Source organism: Odontesthes bonariensis, chromosome 20 (genome assembly GCF_027942865.1).
Source record: "Odontesthes bonariensis isolate fOdoBon6 chromosome 20, fOdoBon6.hap1, whole genome shotgun sequence".
Taxonomy (NCBI): Eukaryota; Metazoa; Chordata; class Actinopteri; order Atheriniformes; family Atherinopsidae; genus Odontesthes; species Odontesthes bonariensis.
Window position 1 is genome coordinate 2,538,900 of NC_134525.1, and position 27,275 is coordinate 2,566,174.

The 27,275-nt window shown below is 46.1% G+C and overlaps 1 protein-coding gene across 1 annotated transcript in view; it reads left to right on the plus strand.

The window, feature by feature from the left end:
- Positions 1-27,275, plus strand: part of fars2 (phenylalanyl-tRNA synthetase 2, mitochondrial) — a 202,817-nt gene that overhangs the window by 102,966 nt on the left and 72,576 nt on the right. The window contains exon 9 of the mRNA XM_075452244.1: positions 24,167-24,327. Coding sequence (XP_075308359.1) covers positions 24,167-24,327 — 161 coding nt within the window. The remainder of the gene's footprint in view (positions 1-24,166; positions 24,328-27,275) is intronic.

Below are 27,275 nucleotides of genomic sequence, written 5' to 3' on the forward strand. Positions count from 1 at the left end.
TCATTTAGGCTCTTCTTGCATCTTTTTGGGTGGGAATAAACCAATATTTTTGGAATTTTTGGAATTGGGCTATTTTTGATCTTTTTAGGCAATGTTGCATATATGCAACTGTGGGCTTTCCTGATTAATTTTGTAATAATACAATTTGGGGACCTGACCTCCCATTACCGCTGTGAAAGGTGGACAAAGCAGACCACACCAAACGAGACCAGAACCAACTAGAACAGACCACCGCAAACAATGTATGTCAATTTAAAAAATCAAATAATGCAATATAAATAAAAATATAATGTAAATAAATAATGTAAATAAATAAAAAGCTTGTTGCATATGTGGGCGCTACAAGGTTAAATACGCACGGGTGGCATTCATCATTTACGCAGGTCGTTTACACACTTTTTCCGAAGTTAAGAGCGTTTGTTGAATCTGACGTGGCGTGTTCGTACGAGACCTTCGTACGAAAAAAGTGAGAGAAATTTAGAATAAAAATACGAAAATGTTCTTGCATGAGGCCCAATGCTTTTATCTGTGAGTCTTTGCTGCAGCTCGCTGCCTCAGGCTTCCTCTGTGACGAACCTGCTCAGGTAGGTGTGAACAGGGCGACTCGTTTGTCTGATTTCCCGATGAGCCTCAGGCCGGGCGGAGCTGCTCTCTGCTGGGCTCCTAACTCGTTGGTATCGCTCCACATTCACTCAGCCTCCCAGACGAGCTTGTTCTCTGCCGTCCTCAGAGGCTCACGCACCTTTCACTCAGTCATGTCGGCCTAATTAACCGCTCAGATGTCTTCATTAACGAGCTGTAATCCTGACAAGCAGCTCGAGCTGAAGCAGTGTTCGCTTTATCCAGCATTTATCAATCACATCTGCTGCTGTAATATTTGTTTTTTAAGAGGGATGTTCCAGAAACGGGATGGAAAGCAAACCTCATGGTTTCGATGGGCTTCATCCTGAGTCACTGTGAGACATACACAGGCTCTTAGCTTTTATTTCCTTTCATTACAATTAAAATCTGTATCAATAAATGCATGATGTCTCACCAGGGCTGTGTTCCAAACCGCATACTACTCCTACTACTCCTACTAACTTTCTGAGTTAGTATGTGAGTTTGAGTAAGCAGAAGTTCCCGGATGCATGCTAGATTCTCCTAAATGTTGGGTTTGCATCATGAGGTTACTACTCATACTCAAACTACCCAAGATGCAACGTAACGTGACGTCGCCGATCGTCATTTCCTGTCAAAACGGCAGTTTCAAGCTAGCTACAACGAGGGTAGGTTCACTTCCTGTTTTCAAAACAAAAGCACCAATTGTATGGTAATGGCTTTCCCTATGATAAAAGGCAACGGGTATTTTATTTTGTGAAAATAACCGGAAGTGCGTTAGCTCACTGCGGCTAGCTTTAGTAGCGCCGAATTCGTGGGAACAAAATAGTAAACAGCCGGTATTTTGTCAGGTTTTCAACACGTTGGGGATCTAAACGACTACTTTCTCACCTGAAAATGTTTCAAATGTTGCTAAAGTTTACAGAGTTTAGAGCTTAAGGGAAATCAGCTTCAGGCCGGCTGATTTCGGCTCGGGCAAGAGCGAAATGCATTGTGGGTAAACGCTCTGCATACTGTCTGATCGATGAGTATGCAGTTTGCAAGTATGTAGTATGTAGTTTTGAACACAGCCCAGGTCTTCGGCTTTTATAATTACCATTTTGACGGCAAAAAACTAACAAGTCATGCGGCATTCAAGCTAACGTTAGCTAACTACCGGCTAGGCTAACAGGATAATATTAGCTAATTTGACGAGCACTCACTGGTCAGAATGGATCTTAAAATGACGAACAAAGTTGGAAGTTATGCTAGATGCTTAACACTCAAGTCATTCAAGTCATCGTGTCTCAAGTCAAGTCCCGAGTCTTTAACTTCCAAGTCCGAGTCGAGTCTCAAGTCTTTTATTTTTTGTCAAGTCACGAGTCATCAAAACAGCGACTCGAGTCGACTCGAGTCCAAGTCACAGTGACTCGAGTCCAAGTCACAGTGACTCGAGTCCGAGTCACAGCGACTCGAGTCCCCATCTCTGGCTTTTAGTGATAAAACGTTTCATAAAGGGCAGAACGAAGCTGTGAGGAGTTCCAACATGGCGGCCAGTCTCTGTCCAACCCCGCCTGCCTCTGCAGCTCTCGGCCTCCCTCATTAGTCCTTTTTCTAATCTCGGCTGGTGTACAGAGACGGCTGATTACCGCTGCGAGGACGACCGAGTGTCTTAACCTCCACTAAACTCAGGATCAGGCTGCTAAGCAGTGAGAACAGCCCCACCGCCACCGGCCAGCCTGGCCAAAGCTCGGCCTTTTCCCTGTAATCCGCCTGTAATTACAACCTGATCTCTGCGCGAGGACGCTCGCACACCTGCGAGTCGTGTGTGGAAAAACAAGCCCGAGCAGGAGGCTGTGTTTGGGAAGCAGTGCGTCATGTACCAGAATATTTCAGTGTGTGATTTGGATGAAAGTATAGAAATACAAATAGCGGGTATTTGTGGAGCCGTGAGTCAGATGTTTGTGTGTGTGGAGCCGGATGGTCTCAGAGGAAAAAGGATGCGGATGATCTGCTGGTTCACTCTTCTGTGCATCAGCCTGTTTTACTGCCTTTAACCTGCTTCCACCGCTCAGATTCATTCATTCAGCATCAGAGAACCAGGACTCGTGACGTCCGAACCCCCCCAGAGATGTTTTATCGTTTGATCCTCACTGAAATATCATGAAATAATGCATTTAAATCAGATTTTTTTTAATGAATTTGAATGAAAATCTGAACTTAAGCTGGAGCGACGAGCCTGTTGAGGTTCTAATTTTACAGTTTAACACGTTGAAACGTTCAGCTTCAGCCACAGAGCGAATAAATCAGCACAAAGTGGGAGAATAAACGCAAAGATGGAGGTTCAGAGGAGCAAAGTGTGTTAAATCTGAGAGAAAGCTGCACATCGGACGTCTAAAAAAAGGGACAGGAGTCCAAAAACTTCAAAGAAAAAAGGAGAACATGCAGCTGAGCTGATCTCTGCTCAGTTTAACCTCAGACTCTGACTCCTTCCTGTCAGCTCAGCCTCATTAATGCTGATTTAACTGAACACAGTTTTTCTCTGGTGGCGCTTTGTTTCCAGACTGGACCCCCTCTTATCATATCGATCCATAAACAATGAGGTAAACCCGTGCGTTGCCTGGTTACTAATCACTCTGCATAATTTATGTGGTCCTCATCTTTAATTCAGGGCTGAGGCTCGATGCGAGGTGGCTGCTGTTGTTTCAATGATCCGTGTTCATTAGCGGAGGCCGGGGGAGGCAGCGCTCACACCCCGGGGGGGCTTCATGTCTGGGACTGACGGGTCAGGATAGAAAAGGCTCCGCAAACTGCTGTGTTTGCAGGTTACTTCACTTTTAAAGATGTTTCCATGTGTGACGGCCAGAAAAGCTCTTTTCTGCTTTAAAGTAGGAGGTGAAAACGTACGTAAAAAGGTTTTTGAGGTTATTTTCTCAGTGACTCTGAAGCAGACGGATGTTCACAAGCAGAACTTGACATGACTGACTTGATTGATTTTTATTTATTTGTTTATTTTGTCATTTAGTAATTTATTATTATGTAGTTAGTAGTAGTAGTATTATTGTTGTTTTATTGTTGTTAATACAATCATTGTAAATATTTAAAAAAATGTTGAGCTACTTGACGAATTTGAATTTCCCCCATTGGGGGATAAATAAATAAAGTATTTTTCTATTCTATTCTATTCTATGAAATACTGAACAGATCCTCTGAAAGACTGGAGCTTAAATACTTAATTTTCCCGTAAAATAACAGTAAAATACTGGCAGCAGGGACGCCAGTATTTTACTGTTATTTTACAGTGCAACTACTGTTATTTATTTTAACAATATAATACCATTTTTTGAATTACAGTACATGACGGTAGGATAACTGTGTTTTAGTAATTTTACAGCACATCTACTGTAAATTATTTAACAGTATAAGAACGTATTTTTGGATTTGGACATCAATTCATTACAAATACTGTTTTATGCCGTTAAATTAGAGTTAACTGTCATTGTTAAATGACTGATTTAACTGTTAATTTATATGTGAGGGATGAATATTCAACAGTATTTTACAATTATTGTAAAATACAGTCGGATTTTACATGTTTTACATGTTACTTTACAGTACAACTACTGTTATTTATTTTTAACAGTATAATGACTGTTTTTTGGATTACAGTACATGACGATAGGATAAATGTGTTGTAGTAATTTTAAAGCGCATCTACCGTAATTTATTTAACAGTATAAGAACGTATTTTGGATTACAGTATATGGCAGTAGGAGAACTACAAATACTGTTTTATGCTGTTAAATTACGGTTATCTACTGGTAAATGTTAAATGACTGATTTAACTGTTAATTTACATGTGAGGGACGAATATTCAACAGTATTTTACAATTATTGTAAAATACAGTCGGATACTGTAGTAAAACCACCGTAAATATACAGAAATTCGTTACAGTGCAGATCTGAGGAGTCTGAATGCAAACCTGATGAAAAGTTGATGTTCAGAGGAGTCTGATTGTTCTGCCCACTTCTCTTTTGAACTCTAAAAAAAAAATAATTTCCTGAAAAGACAGAAAACTGGCAACCTTTCCCGAACAGATGATCATTTTCGGTTCTGATCTTTAACGAACAAACGTCCGTTTTCCTCTTTCTCCCGCCTCACATCTCCATCCTCCGGAGCTGCCACTGAGCTCCTTCCATAAATCAGGGTGTTGGGAGGCTGGTGGAGGCTGCCAATAGCCTGTGTAGCTCTGCTAAGGGTGATGGATGAGTGTGTGGCTCCACCAGACGAGGTGAGCTGGGGAGACGGGCCTCTGAGGCTTTTGTGCTGAAGTCTAACAGCAGCTGTCTGAAACTGGGGCTGATGGACCAGACGCTTATCCATCTAAGCTTTTACTCTGGAAGGCGCTCAGCGACTCGGTGCTAGCGTTCGGCCGATAAACACGAGAAAACAGGCGTCAGAGCGGGAAGCCTCCAGGACCGGCGCCCCCTGGTGGCTGCAGCTGCTGGGGGTCGACGGGATGCGTTTAACTCACTTTGTGTTATATTATCGTCTTCTGACAATGGCTGTGTTCCAAACCGCATACTTCTCCTACTACTCATACTAACTTTTTGAGTTAGTATACGAGTTTGAGTAAGCGAGAAGTTCCCGGATGCATACTAGATTCTCCTAAATGTTGGGTATGCATCATGAGGTTACTACTCATACTCAAACTACCCAAGATGCAACGTAACGTGACGTGGCTGATCGTCATTTCCTGTCAAAACGGCAGTTTCAAGCTAGCTACAACGAGGGTAGGTTCACTTCCTGTTTTCAAAACAAAAGCACCAATTGTATGGTAATGGCTTTCCCTATGATAAAAGGCAACGGGTATTTTATTTTGTGAAAATAACAGGAAGTGCGTTAGCTCACTGCGGCTACCTTTAGTAGCGCCGAATTCGTGGGAACAAAATTGTAAATAGCCGGTATTTTGTCAGGTTTTCAACACGTTGGGGATCTAAACGACTACTTTCTCTCCTGAAAATGTTTCAAATGTTGCTAAAGTTTACAGAGTTTAGAGCTTAAGGGAAATCAGCTTCAGGCCGGCTGATTTCTGCTCGGGCAGGAGCCAAATGCATTGTGGGTAAACGCTCTGCATACTGTCTGATCGATCAGTATGTAGTATGCAGTATGGAAGTATGTAGTATGGAAGTATGTAGTATGCAGTATGGAAGTATGTAGTATGTAGTATGGAAGTATGCAGTATGGAAGTATGTAGTTTGGAAGTATGCAGTATGGAAGTATGTAGTATGGAAGTATGCAGTATGGAAGTATGCAGTATGGAAGTATGTAGTATGGAAGTATGCAGTATGGAAGTATGCAGTATGGAAGTATGCAGTATGGAAGTATGTAGTATGGAAGTATGCAGTATGGAAGTATGTAGTATGGAAGTATGGAAGTATGCATTATGGAAGTATGCAGTATGTAGTATGCAGTATGGAAGTATGCAGTATGGAAGTATGCAGTATGGAAGTATGTAGTATGGAAGTATGCAGTATGGAAGTATGTAGTATGGAAGTATGGAAGTATGCATTATGGAAGTATGCAGTATGGAAGTATGTAGTATGGAAGTATGCATTATGGAAGTATGTAGTATGGAAGTATGCAGTATGGAAGTATGCAGTGTGGAAGTATGCAGTATGGAAGTATGTAGTATGGAAGTATGCAGTATGGAAGTATGCAGTATGGAAGTATGTAGTATGGAAGTATGTAGTATGGAAGTATGCAGTGTGTAGTATGCAGTATGGAAGTATGTAGTATGGAAGTATGCAGTGTGTAGTATGCAGTATGGAAGTATGTAGTATGGAAGTATGCAGTATGGAAGTATGCAGTATGGAAGTATGCAGTATGGAAGTATGCAGTATGGAAGTATGCAGTATGGAAGTATGCAGTATGGAAGTATGTAGTATGGAAGTATGTAGTATGGAAGTATGCAGTATGGAAGTATGTAGTATGTAGTATGGAAGTATGCAGTATGGAAGTATGTAGTATGGAAGTATGTAGTATGCAGTATGGAAGTATGCAGTATGGAAGTATGCAGTATGGAAGTATGCAGTATGGAAGTATGCAGTATGGAAGTATGTAGTATGGAAGTATGCATTATGGAAGTATGCAGTATGGAAGTATGCAGTATGGAAGTATGCAGTATGGAAGTATGTAGTATGGAAGTATGCAGTATGCAGTATGCGGTTTTGAACACAGCCTTAGATTAGTGATGCGCGGGCCGGCCCGAGCCGGGTGGGGTCGGGCCATTATTTTCTTAGAATCCACGGGTTGCGGTCGGGTCGGGTCAGATCACAGACAGTTATCATAATTACACCGTTAAAATCACACCTACGCACATCCGAGACAGCAGAATGCCAATCGACAGCGTCTGCACTTGTGTACTTGCTCTCTCTCCCCCTGCGCACAGCACCAATGCTGAACACCGCAGAATGCAAGCAAACAGGCAGCCTACTCACGTGAAGCTCTCTCTCTCTAAATTCATATGACATGCACAGAGCTTGGGTGTCTGATGTGGCAACGAAAAGTGGAATTACAACCATAATCGTCAGATGGATGTGCTGCGGTCAAGACTTTAGAGTAGCAACTGTATTGATGCAAGGGAAATTAAGGGTGAATGCGCGCAGCTTTTGGCAGCCTATGACATTACGCACCCCCTTGCGCGGCCGCAGACAGTTCATTTGTGTTTAATAGGCCTACATAAATAAATACTTATTCATTTAATTTTTTTTTTTAAGCGGGTCGGGTGGGGTCGGGTTAAAAATCATTGTGTAATCTTTCGGGTCGGGCGGGCTGGGTTGGCTGCGTGATGGGTCGGGTTGGGGCGGGCCGTAAAAATCATCGGCCCGCGCAACACTACCTTAGATGTAACCTCCTTTAAACGCAGTAGTTAGCGGTTCACATGCGTTACTACGGGTTACGCTGTGTGCATCTCCAGCTCGGTCCGTTTCTGTTGATGAGGAAGCATCGTTTGCTAGCATCTGTTACCAACGAGCTCGGGCTGGTGAGCGGCCGCTAAGCCTCCGTGCAGACCGCTAACAGACTGATATGTAAAGCCTGCCTCGAACATCTCCATAAAACCTCAGAACGGTGTGAGATTGTTAAAGAAAGGGCCGAATGTGTGACCTTTAATGGCAGGATGTGTGACCTTTAATGGCAGGATGTGTGACCTTTAATGGCAGGATGTGTGTTATCAGCCCCTCGCTAACAGGCAGCAGCTTGTGCAGAAGAGGAAACTGTGGAAAGTGAGAACAAGAAGTGACCAAGGTGAGAAGGGACGAGTGGATGGATGTACGAGGAAGAGTGATGAAGCGGAGAGACAAAAGGAGGGATGATGGAGAAGGGCGGGAGATGGTTCAGCCGAGGAGGAGGAGGGGGAAGAAGAAGGGATGAGAGGAGGGAGAGAGGAGGGAGAGAGGAGGGATGGAGGAGGGAGAGAGGAGGGAGAGAGGAGGGATGGAGGAGGTGATGGAGGGAGAGAGGAGGGATGGAGGGATGGAGGAGGTGATGGAGGGATGGAGGAGGTGATGGAGGGATGGAGGAGGGATGGAGGAGGCGATGGAGGAGGTGATGGAGGGATGGAGGAGGGATGGAGGAGGGATGGAGGAGGTGATGGAGGGATGAGAGGAGGGATGGAGGAGGGATGGAGGAGGCGATGGAGGAGGTGATGGAGGGATGGAGGAGGGATGGAGGGAGAGAGGAGGTGATGGAGGGATGGAGGAGGTGATGGAGGGATGGAGGGATGGAGGAGGTGATGGAGGGAGAGAGGAGGTGATGGAGGGATGGAGGAGGTGATGGAGGGATGGAGGAGGTGATGGAGGGTCGACACGAGCCGAATGAAAAACGAGACGAGTTTGACGGATAGTTGGAGAGACTCTGGAAGGAGGAGACCAGCTCATCTCAGTTGAAGCATCCATCAGGTTTCTGTTGGACTTTCACTTTTTCTACATTACTTGTCCAGTATCCTAAGCTTCGGTTCAGTCCAGTTATCGGATTCCTTCAGCAGTTTTTATCTCAGTTTGGTCCACTTATATCCACTGATTTAGCTCTGATTTCGCTCTGATTTAGCGCTAATTTAGCTCTGATTTAGCTCTGATTTCGCTCTGATTTAGCGCTAATTTAGCTCTGATTTAGCTCTGATTTCGCTCTGATTTAGCGCTAATTTAGCTCTGATTTCGCTCTGATTTAGCGCTGATTTAGCTCTGATATCCTCTGATTTAGCGCTGATTTAGCTGACATGTTGTAGCCCAGTTTTGTCCACTTATATCTCGTGCTGTGTTACATTATTTTGTGTTTTAACTTCAGTTTGGTCTGATTTTGCTTTGATTTCGCTCTTATATCCTCTGATTTGGTACTGATTTAGCTCTGATTTAGCTCTGATTTAGCTCTGATTTAGCTCTGATATCCTCTGATTTAGCTCTGATATCCTCTGATTTAGCTCTGATATCCTCTGATTTAGCTCTGATTTAGCTCTGATATCCTCTGATTTAGCGCTGATTTAGCTGACGTGTTGTAGCCCAGTTTTGTCCTCTTATATCTCGTGCTGTGTTACAGTATTTTGTGTTTTAACTTCAGTTTGGTCTGATTTTGCTTTGATTTAGCTCTGATATCCTCTGATTTAGCTCTGATTTAGCTCTGATTTAGCTGACATGTTGTAGCCCAGTTTTGTCCACTTATTACTCGTGCTGTGTTACAGTATTTTGTGTTTTAGCTTCAGTTTAGTCTGATTTTGCTGCTGTGTGTTCGATCATTCCCAGTCTCTTGCTTTGTTTCCGTGGCGTGCTCCGGGATCATGCTGCGCCTTTGCTCCTCCTTCAGTTTAACGTCCAACACGCTGCAGCCAAATGTTGCTTTAATTTTCTTTTCTCTCCTCCTTTGCTCACATCTCTCCGTCTGCATGCAGATGCCCCGTTACTCACGGTGTCGCGTCACCGCTGCCGTCATGCGGCAGTCGAACAGTGACATCATCGACAGACGGAGCGCACACACTGTGATCTCGCCACGTTTGGCTGTGGGCTCTCCTGATTGGCTGAGGGAGGGGGCTGGCAGCGCAGAGTGAGAGTAAACGGGGGAGGGCCGGGGACTCTCTCACTGATATCTGCTCCCAGGCCATCTATCCTCGCCGGGTGTCGTGTTCTGTTTGGGCTGACGTCTGCGCCACACTGCGCCGCGGTTCGCTGATGCCTCGCTCACACTTTCAGCATCACTCCCTCGTCTTTGGCGCCTTTCTTCTCGGCTGCCCGTACGTCAGCGTCTCGTGTGTCAGATGTTTGATTTCTCTGGCGTTGGAGGCTCTTCATCAGGCTCGGCTCTGGGTGATGTGTAACAGCTCGCCTCAGACGGTCCTCAGATCTGATGCTGCCAAAGGAAGAAAAACTCCTCACGCTGACACTCGAAACCTGACGAATACAGACGTGCTGAGAGCTCAAAGTGCTGTGAAGCCGCCTGTGATGGGCCGACAGTACAAACAGCTGAAAAGATAAAGATTATATCTGAAGCCCAAACGTCCACGTTGATGCAGACAGACATGTGAAAGTAAAGCACAACCTGTTTAATACAGGAACTAATCAGGAACCCTCTATAAAAGCAGAAGTTCTGCAGCGTTCAGGTGTGTGTTAACACGATGCCAAGGAGGAAAGACGTCAGCAGCTGTTGTTCTCCATCAACCTGGGAAGGGTTAGAAGGCCGTTTCCAAACTATCTGGAGTCCATCGTTCTGCAGAGAGAAAGATTATTCACAGGTGGAAAACATTCAGGACAGCTGTCAGTCTGCCCAGGAGTGGACGTCCCTGCAAGGTCACCCCAAGGTCAGAAACCCAAGAGCTACATCTCAGACTCTGCAGGCCTCAGTTAGCATGTTAAAGGTTAAAGGTCACCCCAAGGTCAGAAACCCAAGAGCTACATCTCAGACTCTGCAGGCCTCAGTTAGCATGCTAAAGGTTAAAGGTCACCCCAAGGTCAGAAACCCAAAGAGCTACATCTCAGACTCTGCAGGCCTCAGTTAGCATGTTAAAGGTTAAAGGTCAGCCCAAGGTCAGAAACCCAAGAGCTACATCTCAGACTCTGCAGGCCTCAGTTAGCACGTTAAAGGTTAAAGGTCATGACAGCACAGTTAGAAACAGACTGAACAGGTGTGGCTTGTGTGGAAGGGCTGCAGGAGAAAGCCTCTTCTCTCTAAAAAGAACATGGCAGCACAGCTTAGGTTTGCAAATAATATATAATAATCATCTTTAGGCAAATTAGAGTTCATCCAATTGATAAAATAAATTAAAATGAATTAATTAATTACAAAATATCTTAAATTAAAATAATCCAGGTAAATTCAAGTACCTCAATAAAAAATAAAGAGACTTAGGAAATGTTTAAAACATATGTAACCCATATGTAACCTAAAAAACAAACATTCACCTATCCATGGGGGGAAAAACGAGTTTAGGAAACTTAGCGCTACATGTTTCCTCAAGTTAGATGTTGAGTTTCTGCTGAAATGTGCGTTTGTTTTGGTTGCCACAGAAGACACATAATGTAGCTGCTGTTTCTCACTCTTTGTAAGGTAAACATGCTTTCAGTATGAGGCCTCGTCTGCGTCTTCATTTCCCACCGTTAGTTCTGACATTTTTCATCTGTTTCTTTGTTTGTTTGCTACGACTGCTAATGCTAAAGCTAACCCGTCCCGCCGCTGAGATCGAGTACGGTCACGTGACCAGACTGCACGGCTGCGTCTGATTGGTGGAACACAGTCAGGTGGTAGAGCCTTTGGCGGAAGTCTCTCTCTCTGTCAGAATAAAACATTAAAATGAGGCGTACGCGGGGGGGTAAAAATAATGAGGCGTAGAATACCAAAGAGGTAAGAAGAAAAGTAACCAGCTCATTGTAGCCTAATGTAGCGGAGTAAGAGGACAGTTTCTGCTGCACACATCTACTCAAGGAAAAGTAAAAAGTATAGAGATTTAAAACTACTCCTGGAAGTATAATGTTTTCAAAAATCTTACTCAAGTAAATGTAACTCGTTACTACCCACCTCTGGCATAAACCAATGCTGCAAACTGTGTTTTGTGACACTTTTTGCTCCATAAATAATGAGACAGTGTGATACGTCCTGTGTTGTTGGATTTATCTCATTTTAACACCTGATGAGGATCATATCATCTCATTATGTCCTGATATGTTTAACCTTAGAACTGAGGGGTGTACTTTGTTTTGAGCATGTTGTTTTTATTCCACGTTAAATAACTCGTGAGGAAAACAGCTCGTCTGATAGTGTCCACACAACAACGGGACAAATGAGGTACGACTGAAGTCGTTAGCGTCATCAATCACAAAGATTCTCGTTCATCTCCAGAACGAACAGTCGGCACTTTTTAAACTTTACGTGCTCCTAATGTTGCAGGATAATTATGTTCTGGGATACTCTGAGCTGTAAAAAGTATTATGTAAATCTGCACACGGAGCCAGGAAGACCTTGAGTAGTCCTAATAGGTCATTTGTCAGCAGTTCCAGAAACTGGAGGCAATGACAAACGGAGGAGTCGAGCAGCAGAAATTCATCATCTGAAACTTTCTCTGCTGGACTTGGTGTGAAAGTCTCGCATGTTTGATAAATCTGTGCAGTTTAGTCCCGCAGCCATTAAAATGTCCTGGTTGGTTTGCTGTGACCTCTCCGACCTACAGATGCAGCCCAGAGACCGTTTCTCTGTTTGTTCGGCTTTCTAAAAGCAAAGCAAGCTCACCGATGTCCGCCTCACGGGTCGGGAGGATTCCTCCTTTTTCCTTTAAACGTTACAGCGTCCTTTAACTGTTTGGTTTTAAGTTCCGACTCAGCCGGCTTTAACATTCTCCTGCAGTCACCTTGTCTAATTACAAGCGGTGTTTTCTGTCACGGCGGCCCGTGGAATCATTGCACTTAATCAAGATCCGGCAGCTTAAAACCACAAGCGCACGCTCTAATAATGCAGTCATAAATATATTCATGGCAAATATAATTAGGAGGGAATGGAGACGGATGAGTGGAGCAGACGGAAAGTGATGAAGGAGGAGAAAGCAGACAGGAGGAGGGTGATGAGAGGATGAGTGAAGGAATAAAGGGTGAAGGAAGGCAGCGACTCGGTGATCAATCAGAAAATACTTTGTTGGTGATTTGGTTTGAAGTTTAAATCCGAAGACAATAGAGCATCTATAGGGCGCACTTATTTAAAGACATCTATAGGACGCACTTATTTAAAGACATCTATAGGGCGCACTTATTTAAAGACATCTATAGGGCGCACTTATTTAAAGACATTTATAGGGCGCATTTATTTAAAGACATTTATAGGGCGCATTTATTTAAAGACATCTATAGGCCGCACTTATTTAAAGACATCTATAGGGCGCACTTATTTAAAGACATCTATAGGGCGCACTTATTTAAAGACATCTATAGGGCGCATTTATTTAAAGACATCTATAGGGCGCATTTATTTAAAGACATCTATAGGGCGCATTTATTTAAAGACATCTATAGGGCGCATTTATTTAAAGACATCTATAGGGCGCACTTATTTAAAGACATCTATAGGGCGCATTTATTTAAAGACATCTATAGGGCGCATTTATTTAAAGACATCTATAGGGCGCATTTATTTAAAGACATCTATAGGGCGCATTTATTTAAAGACATCTATAGGGCGCACTTATTTAAAGACATCTATAGGGCGCATTTATTTAAAGACATCTATAGGGCGCACTTATTTAAAGACATCTATAGGGCACACTTATTTAAAGACATTTATAGGGCGCACTTATTTAAAGACATCTATAGGGTGCACTTATTTAAAGACATCTATAGGGCGCATTTATTTAAAGACATCTATAGGGCGCATTTATTTAAAGACATCTATAGGGCGCATTTATTTAAAGACATCTATAGGGCGCACTTATTTAAAGACATCTATAGGGCGCATTTATTTAAAGACATCTATAGGGCGCATTTATTTAAAGACATCTATAGGGCGCACTTATTTAAAGACATCTATAGGGCACACTTATTTAAAGACATCTATAGGGCGCATTTATTTAAAGACATCTATAGGGCGCACTTATTTAAAGACATCTATAGGGCGCACTTATTTAAAGACATTTATAGGGCGCACTTATTTAAAGACATCTATAGGGCGCACTTATTTAAAGACATCTATAGGGCGCATTTATTTAAAGACATCTATAGGGCGCATTTATTTAAAGACATCTATAGGGCGCACTTATTTAAAGACATTTATAGGGCGCATTTATTTAAAGACATCTATAGGGCGCACTTATTTAAAGACATTTATAGGGCGCACTTATTTAAAGACATTTATAGGGCGCATTTATTTAAAGACATCTATAGGGCGCATTTATTTAAAGACATCTATAGGGCGCATTTATTTAAAGACATCTATAGGGCGCACTTATTTAAAGACATTTATAGGGCGCACTTATTTAAAGACATTTATAGGGCGCACTTATTTAAAGACATTTATAGGGCGCATTTATTTAAAGACATTTATAGGGCGCATTTATTTAAAGACATCTATAGGGCGCATTTATTTAAAGACATCTATAGGGCGCATTTATTTAAAGACATCTATAGGGCGCATTTATTTAAAGACATCTATAGGGCGCATTTATTTAAAGACATCTATAGGGCGCACTTATTTAAAGACATCTATAGGGCGCACTTATTTAAAGACATCTATAGGGCGCATTTATTTAAAGACATCTATAGGGCGCACTTATTTAAAGACATCTATAGGGCGCACTTATTTAAAGACATCTATAGGGCGCACTTATTTAAAGACATCTATAGGGCGCACTTATTTAAAGACATCTATAGGGCGCACTTATTTAAAGACATCGATAGGACATCTATAGGGTGCACTTATTTAAAGACATCTATAGGATGCACTTATTTAAAGACATCTATAGAGCGCATTTATTTAAAGACATCTACAGGGCGCACTTATTTAAAGACATCTATAGGGCGCACTTATTTAAAGACATCTATAGGGCGCACTTATTTAAAGACATCTATAGGGCGCATTTATTTAAAGACATCTATAGGGCGCACTTATTTAAAGACATCTATAGGGCGCACTTATTTAAAGACATCTATAGGGCGCACTTATTTAAAGACATCTATAGGGCGCATTTATTTAAAGACATCTATAGGGCGCACTTATTTAAAGACATCTATAAGGCGCACTTATTTAAAGACATCTATAGGGCGCACTTATTTAAAGACATCTATAGGGCGCACTTATTTAAAGACATCGATAGGACATCTATAGGGTGCACTTATTTAAAGACATCTATAGGATGCACTTATTTAAAGACATCTATAGGATGCACTTATTTAAAGACATCTATAGAGCGCATTTATTTAAAGACATCTACAGGGCGCACTTATTTAAAGACATCTATAGGGCGCACTTATTTAAAGACATCTATAGGGCGCACTTATTTAAAGACATCTATAGGGCGCATTTATTTAAAGACATTTATAGGGCGCATTTATTTAAAGACATCTATAGGGCGCACTTATTTAAAGACATTTATAGGGCGCATTTATTTAAAGACATCTATAGGGCGCACTTATTTAAAGACATCTATAGGGCGCATTTATTTAAAGACATCTATAGGGCGCACTTATTTAAAGACATCTATAGGGCGCACTTATTTAAAGACATCTATAGGGCGCACTTATTTAAAGACATCGATAGGACATCTATAGGGTGCACTTATTTAAAGACATCTATAGGGCGCATTTATTTAAAGACATCTATAGGGCGCACTTATTTAAAGACATCTATAGAGCGCATTTATTTAAAGACATCTATAGGGCGCATTTATTTAAAGACATCTACAGGGCGCACTTATTTAAAGACATCTATAGGACATCTATAGGGTGCACTTATTTAAAGACATCTATAGGGCGCACTTATTTAAAGACATCTATAGGACATCTAGACAAGGATAAAGGATGAAGAAGAAGAAGAAGAATTACTTTGCAATGAAACAATGTGGAACAGACTTTATTTCTCAGGGTGTTTCCTCTGTGGTCTCCTTCTCTGGGCCGTTCAGGCTGAAAGGTTTAAGATGTGAAGATGTTTCAGAGCTCAGATATACCCTCCAAACACAACTTATTCTCTGTTGGACGCGTTAGAATCAAACCTGGAAGACTGCGGAGGAGGAGGGCAATATGGAGCATCGAAATCTTCAGAAATAAGGAAAGGAATACCTGAATGAGTAAGAAAAGAAGTGAAACAAGGAGAGAAGAAAAGGGCTCGATGAAGAGGAAGAAGAAGAAGAAGAAGAAGAGGCTGATTGTACGTTATCATGAAGTGAAGATTTATTCCAGCGTGATCCCTCATCTCCTGCGACCCGCCGACCCCACGCTCATTAGCATAGAAACCACTTTCTGCGACTTCTGATTGGATCGAGTCCGACGACAATAGGAAGTGTGCGTGTTTGTGTGCACGTACGTTTGTGTGCACGGACGTTTGTGTGCACGGACGTTTGTGTGCACGGACGTTTGATGCGCACGTCTTCCAGGGTGGCAGGCAGGTTGCACACGATCATAATCAGCAGAAGCATTTCCCATCAGAGCAGGTGATTCCTCCCACTGCCTCTGGTGGGTGTGTGTGTGTGTGTGTTTGTGTGTGTGTGTGTGTGTGTGTGTGTTTGTTTGTGTGTGTGCCGTTGTTTGTGTGTTTGTTTGTGTGTGTGTATGTGTGCCGATGGGTGTGCCGATGTTTTTGTGTTTGTTTGTGTGTATGTGTGCCGATGGGTGTGCCGATGTTTGTGTGTTTGTTTGTGTGTGTGCTGATGTTTGTGTGTTTGTTTGTGTGTGTGTGTGCCGGTGGGTGTGTGTGTTTGTTTGTTTGTGTTTGTGTGTGTGCCGATGTTTGTGTGTTTGTTTGTGTGTGTGCCAATGTTTGTGTGTGTGTGTTTGTGTGCTGATGTTTGTGTGTTTGTTTGTGTGTTTGTGTGTGTGCTGATGTTTGTGTGTTTGTTTGTGTGTTTGTTTGTGTGTGTGTGTGTGTGTGTGTTTGTTTGTGTGTGTGTGTGCCGGTGGGTGTGTTTGTTTGTTTGTGTTTGTGTCTTTTTTTGTGTGTCGATGTTTGTGTGTTTGTTTGTGTGTGTGTTTGTTTGTGTGCCGATGTTTGTTTGTGTGTGTGTTTGTTTGTGTGCCGATGTTTGTGTGTGTGTTTGTTTGTGTGCCGATGTTTGTGTGTTTGTTTGTGTGTTTGTTTGTGTGTTTGTTTGTGTGTGTGCCGATGTTTGTGTGTTTGTTTGTGTGTGTGCCGATGTTTGTGTGTTTGTTTGTGTGTGTGCCGATGTTTGTGTGTTTGTTTGTGTGTTTGTTTGTGTGTGTGCCGATGTTTGTGTGTTTGTTTGTGTGTTTGTTTGTTTGTGTGCCGATGTTTGTGTGTTTGTTTGTGTGTGTGCCGATGTTTGTGTGTTTGTTTGTGTGTTTGTTTGTGTGTGTGCCGATGTTTGTGTGTTTGTTTGTGTGTGTGCCGATGTTTGTGTGTGTGCCGATGTTTGTGTGTGTGTGTTTGTGTGCCGGTGGGTGTGTGTGTTTGTTTGTTTGTGTTTGTGTGTGTGCCGATGTTTGTGTGTTTGTTTGTGTGTGTGCCAATGTTTGTGTGTGTGTGTTTGTGTGCTGATGTTTGTGTGTTTGTTTGTGTGTTTGTGTGTGTGCTGATGTTTGTGTGTTTGTTTGTGTGTTTGTTTGTGTGTGTGTGTGTGTGTGTGTTTGTTTGTGTGTGTGTGTGCCGGTGGGTGTGTTTGTTTGTTTGTGTTTGTGTCTTTTTTTGTGTGTCGATGTTTGTGTGTTTGTTTGTGTGTGTGTTTGTTTGTGTGCCGATGTTTGTTTGTGTGTGTGTTTGTTTGTGTGCCGATGTTTGTGTGTGTGTTTGTTTGTGTGCCGATGTTTGTGTGTTTGTTTGTGTGTTTGTTTGTGTGTTTGTTTGTGTGTGTGCCGATGTTTGTGTGTTTGTTTGTGTGTGTGCCGATGTTTGTGTGTTTGTTTGTGTGTGTGCCGATGTTTGTGTGTTTGTTTGTGTGTTTGTTTGTGTGTGTGCCGATGTTTGTGTGTTTGTTTGTGTGTTTGTTTGTGTGTGTGCCGATGTTTGTGTGTTTGTTTGTGTGTGTGCCGATGTTTGTGTGTGTGCCGATGTTTGTGTGTGTGTGTTTGTGTGCCGGTGGGTGTGTGTGTTTGTTTGTTTGTGTTTGTGTGTGTGCCGATGTTTGTGTGTTTGTTTGTGTGTGTGCCAATGTTTGTGTGTGTGTGTTTGTGTGCTGATGTTTGTGTGTTTGTTTGTGTGTTTGTGTGTGTGCTGATGTTTGTGTGTTTGTTTGTGTGTGTGTGTGTGTGTGTGTGTTTGTTTGTGTGTGTGTGTGCCGGTGGGTGTGTTTGTTTGTTTGTGTTTGTGTCTTTTTTTGTGTGTCGATGTTTGTGTGTTTGTTTGTGTGTGTGTTTGTTTGTGTGCCGATGTTTGTTTGTGTGTTTGTTTGTGTGTGTGTGTGTGTGTGTGTGTTTGTTTGTGTGTGTGTGTGCCGGTGGGTGTGTTTGTTTGTTTGTGTTTGTGTCTTTTTTTGTGTGTCGATGTTTGTGTGTTTGTTTGTGTGTTTGTTTGTGTGTGTGCCGATGTTTGTGTGTTTGTTTGTGTGTGTGCCGATGTTTGTGTGTTTGTTTGTGTGTTTGTTTGTGTGTGTGCCGATGTTTGTGTGTTTGTTTGTGTGTGTGCCGATGTTTGTGTGTGTGCCGATGTTTGTGTGTGTGCCGATGTTTGTGTGTGTGTGTTTGTGTGCCGGTGGGTGTGTTTGTTTGTTTGTTTGTGTTTGTGTCTTTTTTTGTGTGTCGATGATTGTGTGTTTTTTTGTGCTTGTGTGTGTGCTGATGGGTGTGTGTGTATGTTTGTGTCTGTGTGTGTGTGTGTGTGTGTCCATTAGCACAGATCCATTTAAGCCCCCCCACACACACAGATATGTAGAATAGATTCCTCAGCGAGCCTCTCCTCGCCCCCCTCCTCCCACTCCTCGCCCTCCTCCTCGCCCTCCTCGCCCTCCTCGCCCTCCTCGCCCTCCTCGCCCTCCTTGCCCTCCTCCTCACCCACTCCTCGCCCTCCTCCTCGCCCACTCCTCGCCCTCCTCCTCGCCCTCCTCCTCGCCCACTCCTCGCCCTCCTCGCCCTCCTCGCCCTCCTCGCCCTCCTCGCCCACTCCTCGCCCTCCTCCTCGCCCTCCTCGCCCACTCCTCGCCCACTCCTCGCCCTCCTCCTCGCCCTCCTCGCCCACTCCTCGCCCACTCCTCGCCCTCCTCCTCGCCCTCCTCGCCCTCCTCGCCCTCCTCGCCCACTCCTCGCCCTCCTCCTCGCCCACTCCTCGCCCACTCCTCGCCCTCCTCGCCCTCCTCGCCCTCCTCGCCCACTCCTCGCCCTCCTCGCCCTCCTCGCCCTCCTCGCCCACTCCTCGCCCACTCCTCGCCCTCCTCGCCCACTCCTCGCCCTCCTCGCCCACTCCTCGCCCTCCTCGCCCTCCTCGCCCTCCTCCTCGCCCACTCCTCGCCCTCCTCGCCCTCCTCGCCCACTCCTCGCCCTCCTCGCCCTCCTCGCCCACTCCTCGCCCTCCTCGCCCACTCCTCGCCCACTCCTCGCCCTCCTCGCCCACTCCTCGCCCTCCTCGCCCTCCTCGCCCACTCCTCGCCCTCCTCGCCCTCCTCGCCCTCCTCCTCGCCCACTCCTCGCCCTCCTCGCCCTCCTCGCCCTCCTCGCCCACTCCTCGCCCACTCCTCGCCCTCCTCGCCCTCCTCGCCCTCCTCGCCCACTCCTCGCCCACTCCTCGCCCACTCCTCGCCCTCCTCGCCCACTCCTCGCCCTCCTCGCCCACTCCTCGCCCTCCTCGCCCTCCTCGCCCTCCTCCTCGCCCACTCCTCGCCCTCCTCCTCGCCCTCCTCGCCCACTCCTCGCCCTCCTCGCCCACTCCTCGCCCACTCCTCGCCCACTCCTCGCCCACTCCTCGCCCTCCTCCTCGCCCACTCCTCGCCCTCCTCGCCCACTCCTCGCCCACTCCTCGCCCTCCTCCTCGCCCACTCCTCGCCCACTCCTCGCCCTCCTCGCCCTCCTCGCCCTCCTCGCCCACTCCTCGCCCTCCTCACCCTCCTCACCCTCCTCGCCCACTCCTCGCCCTCCTCGCCCTCCTCCTCGCCCACTCCTCGCCCTCCTCGCCCTCCTCGCCCACTCCTCGCCCACTCCTCGCCCTCCTCCTCGCCCACTCCTCGCCCTCCTCGCCCACTCCTCGCCCACTCCTCACCCTCCTCGCCCTCCTCGCCCACTCCTCGCCCACTCCTCGCCCTCCTCCTCGCCAACTCCTCGCCCTCCTCCTCGCCCTCCTCCTCACCCTCCTCGCCCTCCTCGCCCTCCTCGCCCACTCCTCGCCCTCCTCGCCCTCCTCCTCGCCCTCCTCGCCCTCCTCCTCGCCCTCCTCGCCCACTCCTCGCCCTCCTCGCCCTCCTCGCCCTCCTCCTCGCCCACTCCTCAACCTCCTCGCCCTCCTCGCCCACTCCTCGCCCTCCTCGCCCTCCTCCTCGCCCACTCCTCGCCCTCCTCGCCCACTCCTCGCCCTCCTCCTCGCCCACTCCTCGCCCTCCTCGCCCTCCTCGCCCACTCCTCGCCCTCCTCAACCTCCTCGCCCACTCCTCGCCCACTCCTCGCCCACTCCTCGCCCTCCTCCTCTCCCTCCTCCTCGCCCTCCTCGCCCTCCTCCTCGCCCTCCTCCTCGCCCTCCTCGCCCTCCTCCTCGCCCTCCTCCTCGCCCTCCTCCTCGCCCTCCTCGCCCACTCCTCGCCCTCCTCAACCTCCTCGCCCACTCCTCGCCCACTCCTCGCCCACTCCTCGCCCTCCTCCTCTCCCTCCTCCTCGCCCTCCTCGCCCTCCTCCTCGCCCTCCTCCTCTCCCTCCTCCTCGCCCTCCTCGCCCTCCTCCTCGCCCTCCTCCTCGCCCTCCTCGCCCTCCTCGCCCTCCTCCTCGCCCACTCCTCAACCTCCTCGCCCTCCTCGCCCACTCCTCGCCCACTCCTCGCCCACTCCTCGCCCTCCTCCTCCTCCTCACCCTCCTCCTCGCCCTCCTCGCCCTCCTCCTCGCCCTCCTCGCCCACTCCTCGCCCACTCCTCGCCCTCCTCGCCCTCCTCGCCCTCCTCTCCCTCCTCGCCCTCCTCCTCGCCCTCCTCCTCGCCCTCCTCGCCCACTCCTCGCCCTCCTCGCCCTCCTCCTCGCCCTCCTCGCCCTCCTCCTTGCCCTCCTCGCCCTCCTCCTTGCCCTCCTCGCCCACTCCTCGCCCTCCTCCTCGCCCTCCTCCTCGCCCTCCTCCTCGCCCTCCTCGCCCTCCTCGCCCTCCTCCTCGCCCTCCTCGCCCTCCTCGCCCTCCTCCTCGCCCTCCTCGCCCTCCTCCTCGCCCTCCTCCTCGCCCTCCTCGCCCTCCTCGCCCACTCCTCGCCCTCCTCGCCCTCCTCGCCCTCCCCCTCGCCCTCCTCGCCCTCCTCGCCCTCCTCGCCCACTCCTCGCCCTCCTCCTCGCCCTCCTCGCCCTCCCCCTCGCCCTCCTCGCCCTCCTCGCCCACTCCTCGCCCTCCTCGCCCTCCTCGCCCACTCCTCGCCCTCCTCCTCGCCCTCCTCCTCGCCCTCCTCGCCCACTCCTCGCCCTCCTCCTCGCCCTCCTCGCCCTCCCCCTCGCCCTCCTCGCCCTCCTCCTCGCCCTTCTCGCCCACTCCTCGCCCTCCTCGCCCTCCTCCTCGCCCTCCTCGCCCTCCTCGCCCTTCTCGCCCTCCCCCTCGCCCTCCTCGCCCTCCTCCTCGCCCTCCTCGCCCTCCCCCTCGCCCTCCTCGCCCTTCTCGCCCACTCCTCGCCCTCCTCGCCCTCCTCCTCGCCCTCCTCGCCCACTCCTCGCCCTCCTCCTCGCCCTCCTCGCCCACTCCTCGTCCTCCTCGCCCACTCCTCGCCCTCCTCCTCGCCCTCCTCGCCCTCCTCGCCCTCCCCCTCGCCCTCCTCGCCCTCCCCCTCGCCCTCCTCGCCCTCCTCGCCCTCCCCCTCGCCCTCCTCGCCCTCCTCCTCGCCCTCCTCGCCCTCCTCGCTCTCCTCGCCCAGCAGCTGACCTCAGAGTGCGAGTCAGAGCTGAACAGCAGCCTGTGGCCGCGGCGCTGCTGCTCACAGCTAATTATTTCTGCAGATTTATGTATGAAGATGAAGCAGAAACCTGAAGCCTTCCAGCTCCTCTCTCTGAGGAGCCAGCTTTGTTTTCCAGCTTTGTTTTCCAGCCCTGAACGCTGCTCAGACTGCTAACACGGTTCACCTGGTTAGAAAGCTGTTTCTGATGTGCTCCAGCACAAAGGATGAGCTGTTCCACCTGGAATGATCCTCAGTGGAGGAGCTGCAGGAGCTGAGAAAAGATGTCGAAGTGAGAAGCCGGCGCAGACCGACATGATTGCATCATGTGTTCGTCTCTCTTTTCCGTTTTGTTTCTTAAACTGAGGATCACCACCGTCCCAGGGAGAGAAACCGCCTCCCTCTCATCTGGTTCCCAGGCCGAAACGCGCCTCAAATCTTCGGATTTACCCATAATCCTTTATTCCACTGTTTGCCCTTTGCTTTGACCCCCCTCAAAGCAGAAGAGTTTTGTTCTGAAAAGAGAAAACCGGCGTTTGAAATGTCACTCCGTCTCCAGCAGAGTGACTGACAGCAGCAACTTAACAGCTTTAAACTCAATTTAAACGCGTTTTTACCTCATTTAACAGCTTTAAACTCAATTTAAACGCGTTATTACCTAATTTAACAGCTTTAAACTGAGTTTAAATGTGTTTTACTTCAGTTAACAGCTTTAAACTGAGTTTAAATGTGTTTTTACCTCAGTAAACAGCTTTAAAGTTTAAAGGTGTTTTTAACTCAGTAAAGAGCTTTAAACTGAGTTTAAACACGTCATTACCTAATTTAACAGCTTCAAACTGAGTTTAAACGTGTTTTTACCTCAGTAAACAGCTTTAAAGTTTAAAGGTGTTTTTACCTCATTTAACAGCTTTAAACTGAGTTTAAATGTGTTTTTACCTCATTTAACAGCTTTGAATTGAGTTTAAACGTGTTTTAAACTCAGTTAAGAGCTTTAAACTGAGTTTAAACGTGTTTTTACCTTAATTAACAGCTTTAAACTGAGTTTAAACGTGTTTTTAACTCAGTTAGGAGCTTTAAACTCAATTTAAACGCGTTTTTACCTAGTTTAACAGCTTTAAACTTGTTTAAATGTGTTTTACCTCAGTTAACAGCTTCAAACTGAGTTTAAACGTGTTTTTACCTTAATTAACAGCTTTAAACTGAGTTTAAACATATTTTTAACTCAGTTAGGAGCTTTATACTCAATTAAACGCATTTTTACCTAGTTTAACAGCTTTAAACTGGTTTAAATGTGTTTTACCTCAGTTAACAGCTTTGAACTGAGTTTAAACGAGTTTTTACCTCATTTAACAGCTTTGAACTGAGTTTAAACGTATTTTTACATAAGTTAACAGCTTTAAACTGAGTTTAAACGTGTTTTTACCTTAATTAACAGCTTTAAACTGGGTTTAAAGCAGCACATGAAGCATGTCAGCTCATAGTTCCTCTTATTTTCCTGCAGGTGAACGTTTTCATGTCATATATCTATGAACGCTGCCCAATGCGCCGTAAAGATCTGCGTCCAGAGTCACAGTGTTCAGTCGAATTCAAACTCTGCGTTTGCAGCTGCATTTACAAACATCATCACCTGGTGTTTATGGATCCAGCTCGAAATGATTTGTGTAAATCCTGTTGGCAGCGCGACTGTTGTTCAGGGAAAATCGCACAAAGTCTGTGAAGTTCAGCCGTCTGCCTGCCTTCAGGTCCTCTGCAGAAACACCAGAGGGAGGTTCAGACGCTGTAAAGTCACGCGATGACACGGCTCTGTGGTGGCCGTGCAAAACCAAACCAGAGACCCAAGCAGTCCTGATCCACACTGAAACCCCTCGGATTGAAAAAGGGTAATTTTAGTCTTATTGTTGCAGCAGCGTTGCACGAACAGACTGACCTGAAACCATTGTTGTCCACATGTGGCTCAGTTCACACAACAAAACTCTGCCTCGGGCTCCAGTGTGTGCAGCCACGGCGCCCAGAAGCAGCATCGTTCCTAATCCAGCTGTTTCTGCTCAAACGGGAACAGAAAGCCAAGGAGAGGATCAATAAAGTATCTGAAATAACTGTGTCGGAGGTGGACAGTTAAAGCGGCTGAAAGAGATGTTTTACAGCTGCTGTTACACTTCCCTGTCGTATATATCATGAATGAGTTTTTATGCATTGATAAAAAAAACAGTCATGATGTCATTTTCATTTTGAAATGTCATCTGCGATGTTTTAGTTCAGCCTCTTCTTGTTGCTTTTGGTCTTTACCAGCTCCAGAGGGAAATATCTAGGTTTTTAGGCGGTGATTTGTCAGCTTGCCCGTTTATATTTTGCTGTTGTTTTCACAGTGGGAGCAGCTAACAAGCTGGGCTGGGCGTTCGGTCTGGGCCTAGAGAGACTGGCCATGATCCTGTACAGCATCCCGGACATCCGGCTGTTCTGGAGTCAGGACGAACGCTTCCTCAAACAGTTCAGAGTGCAGGACATCCAGCAGCCCATCTGCTTCCAGGTACCGACCCAAACACCCAATGAGTGGCCAAAATCAGGCACAACCTGTAGCAACGTAGAGGTAGTAACAACGTAGATAACATTGTTCAAACGCTCAGCTGCCATTCATCCATCAGAAAAAAACAATTTCTCATAAAAACCCAGTTATTTCAGAGGCTTAAATCTGCAAACCAGCTTGTTTTTTTTCCTGTCGCTCTTGATTGTTCAGCCCAGAGACGACATTCATAGTGAATGTCACACTGTTGTTGTTTTGATGAGCCAGCAGCCTGATCGGCTGAATCTCTCTGGGGCCCTGACCTCTGCTAAAAACACAGATCTCTGTGTACCGGAGGATCTTTCCCTGCTGCAGCAGAAGAATCAGTGAAACTGTAAATATACTGAAGACGGATCAGTCTATCTTGTTGTCCCGCTGAGTTCCTGAAGACATCACAGTCCTGATAGAAAACTACAAACAGTGATAACTTCTATCCCCACCAGCAATGCATTGCTTTAAAATCTGATAATAAACCATCTAACGGAGATACTCTTTAGTCTGATCCACCTGCTCTACCACTGCCTTACCAACCTGCCAGCCATGCTATCTTTTTACCTCCCCAACCAATCTTACTATCAACCAATCAGCTACTTCTCATGTGCAGCCCATAAGCAGCCAATCCCTGACCAATGGTAACAAGTATTCCTCAAACAAAAGAAGCAACCCCTCTATTTAAATACTGATGAACGAACGAACCACCCAAAAAATTGCACAAAACTATGTAACCTGACAATCACTTACTTTCTTATTCACCAGTAACTTCCTACACTACCTACTCACCTAACCTTAAAATGACCTTCATACCTGTCCAATCAATGAGCTACAATCAGCTACCCTCCAATCCAGCCAACAAACCGTCACTTCTACAAATAACCTACCAACTCAATCAACCCCAACCCTAACCTACTAACTCAATCGACCCCAACCCTAACCTACCAACTCAATCAACCCCAACCCTAACCTACCAACTCAATCGACCCCAACCCTAACCTACCAACTCAATCAACCCCAACCCTAACCTACCAACTCAATCAACCCCAACCCTAACCTACCAACTCAATCAACCCCAACCCACTCTACGGGAGTAAACAATGATAACCAACCACTCTACGGGAGTAAACAATGATAACCAACCACTCTACTGAAGTAAACAATGATAACCAACCACTCTACTGAAGTAAACAATGATAATCAACCACTCTACGGGAGTAAACAATGATAACCAACCACTCTACTGGACTAAACAATGATAACCAACCACTCTACTGGAGTAAACAATGATAACCAACCACTCTACTGAAGTAAACAATGATAATCAACCACTCTACTGAAGTAAACAATGATAATCAACCACTCTACGGGAGTAAACAATGATAACCAACCACTCTACTGGAGTAAACAATGATAACCAACCACTCTACTGAAGTAAACAATGATAATCAACCACTCTACGGGAGTAAACAATGATAACCAACCACTCTACTGGACTAAACAATGATAACCAACCCCTCTACTGGAGTAAACATTGATAACCAACCACTCTACTGGAGTAAACAATGATAACCAACCACTCTACTGGACTAAACAATGATAACCAACCCATCTACTGGAGTAAACAATGATAACCAACCCATCTACTGGAGTAAACATTGATAACCAACCCATCTACTGGAGTAAACAATGATAACCAACCCATCTACTGGAGTAAACAATGATAACCAACCCATCTACTGGAGTAAACAATGATAACCAACCACTCTACTGGAGTAAACAATGATAACCAACCCATCTACTGGAATAAACAATGATAACCAACCACTCTACTGGAGTAAACAATGATAACCAACCCATCTACTGGAGTAAACAATGATAACCAACCCATCTACTGGAGTAAACATTGATAAACAACCCCTCTACTGGAGTAAACATTGATAAACAACCCATCTACTGGAGTAAACATTGATAAACAACCACTCTACTGGAATAAACAATGATAACCAACCACTCTACTGAAGTAAACAGTGATAACCAACCCCTCTACTGAAGTAAACATTGATAACCAACCACTCTACTGGAGTAAACAATAATAACCAACCACTCTACTGAAGTAAACATTGATAACCAACCACTCTACTGGAGTAAACAATGACAACCAACCACTCTGCTGAAGTAAACAATGATAACCAACCCCTCTGCTGAAGTAAACATCGAGAGATTACCAATTCAACCAACAGTATAATTGTTGCTTTAACTAAACAATTACCCACATGCCTAAGCAACCAGTTAACCACATTTTTACCAACCAAGCAACCACGAAGCCTAATCATCTGCATACGAAGCGATCCGGCTGTCACTTCTTACCTGCTTTATTCATTTACTTTCCCCCTCTACCTTCTAATCCTTCCTGTGTGTGTGTTCCAGCCTCTTGACCTCATGTATAAAACATTCTGACAGTGGGGGCTCAGATCAGCTGGTGCCAGTCACTTCCCCTGACCCCCCCCCCACCACCACCACCACACAATCAAACGCAGGCGGCGTGGCGTGTCCGAGTTCACGCTGCGGTTACTCTGTCCCCGCTAAGGTGCTTTTTGTCGACTCGTCCTCTCTAATGAAGAACATTTCATGTGACTGTTGGAGGGCAGAGAGGAGGCGGGGGGAGAAGGGGCGGATGATGAGGATGGAGGAGGCGGAGGGACCAAAGTGTAGAGGAAGAAAATGGATTCAGAGAGGAAGGATGGAATAATTGAAGGGAAAATGGGTAAGAAAGAGGAGAGTTAAAGATAAGTGCTCAGACTGAGCAAACACTGATGGCAAAAAAAGATCGATAGAAATAAGGAGGTTATAAGAAAGAAGGGGTGCTCGATAAAGGAGAGAAAGAACGATGTAAGGAAGTAGAAAAATGAAATGAGATATGC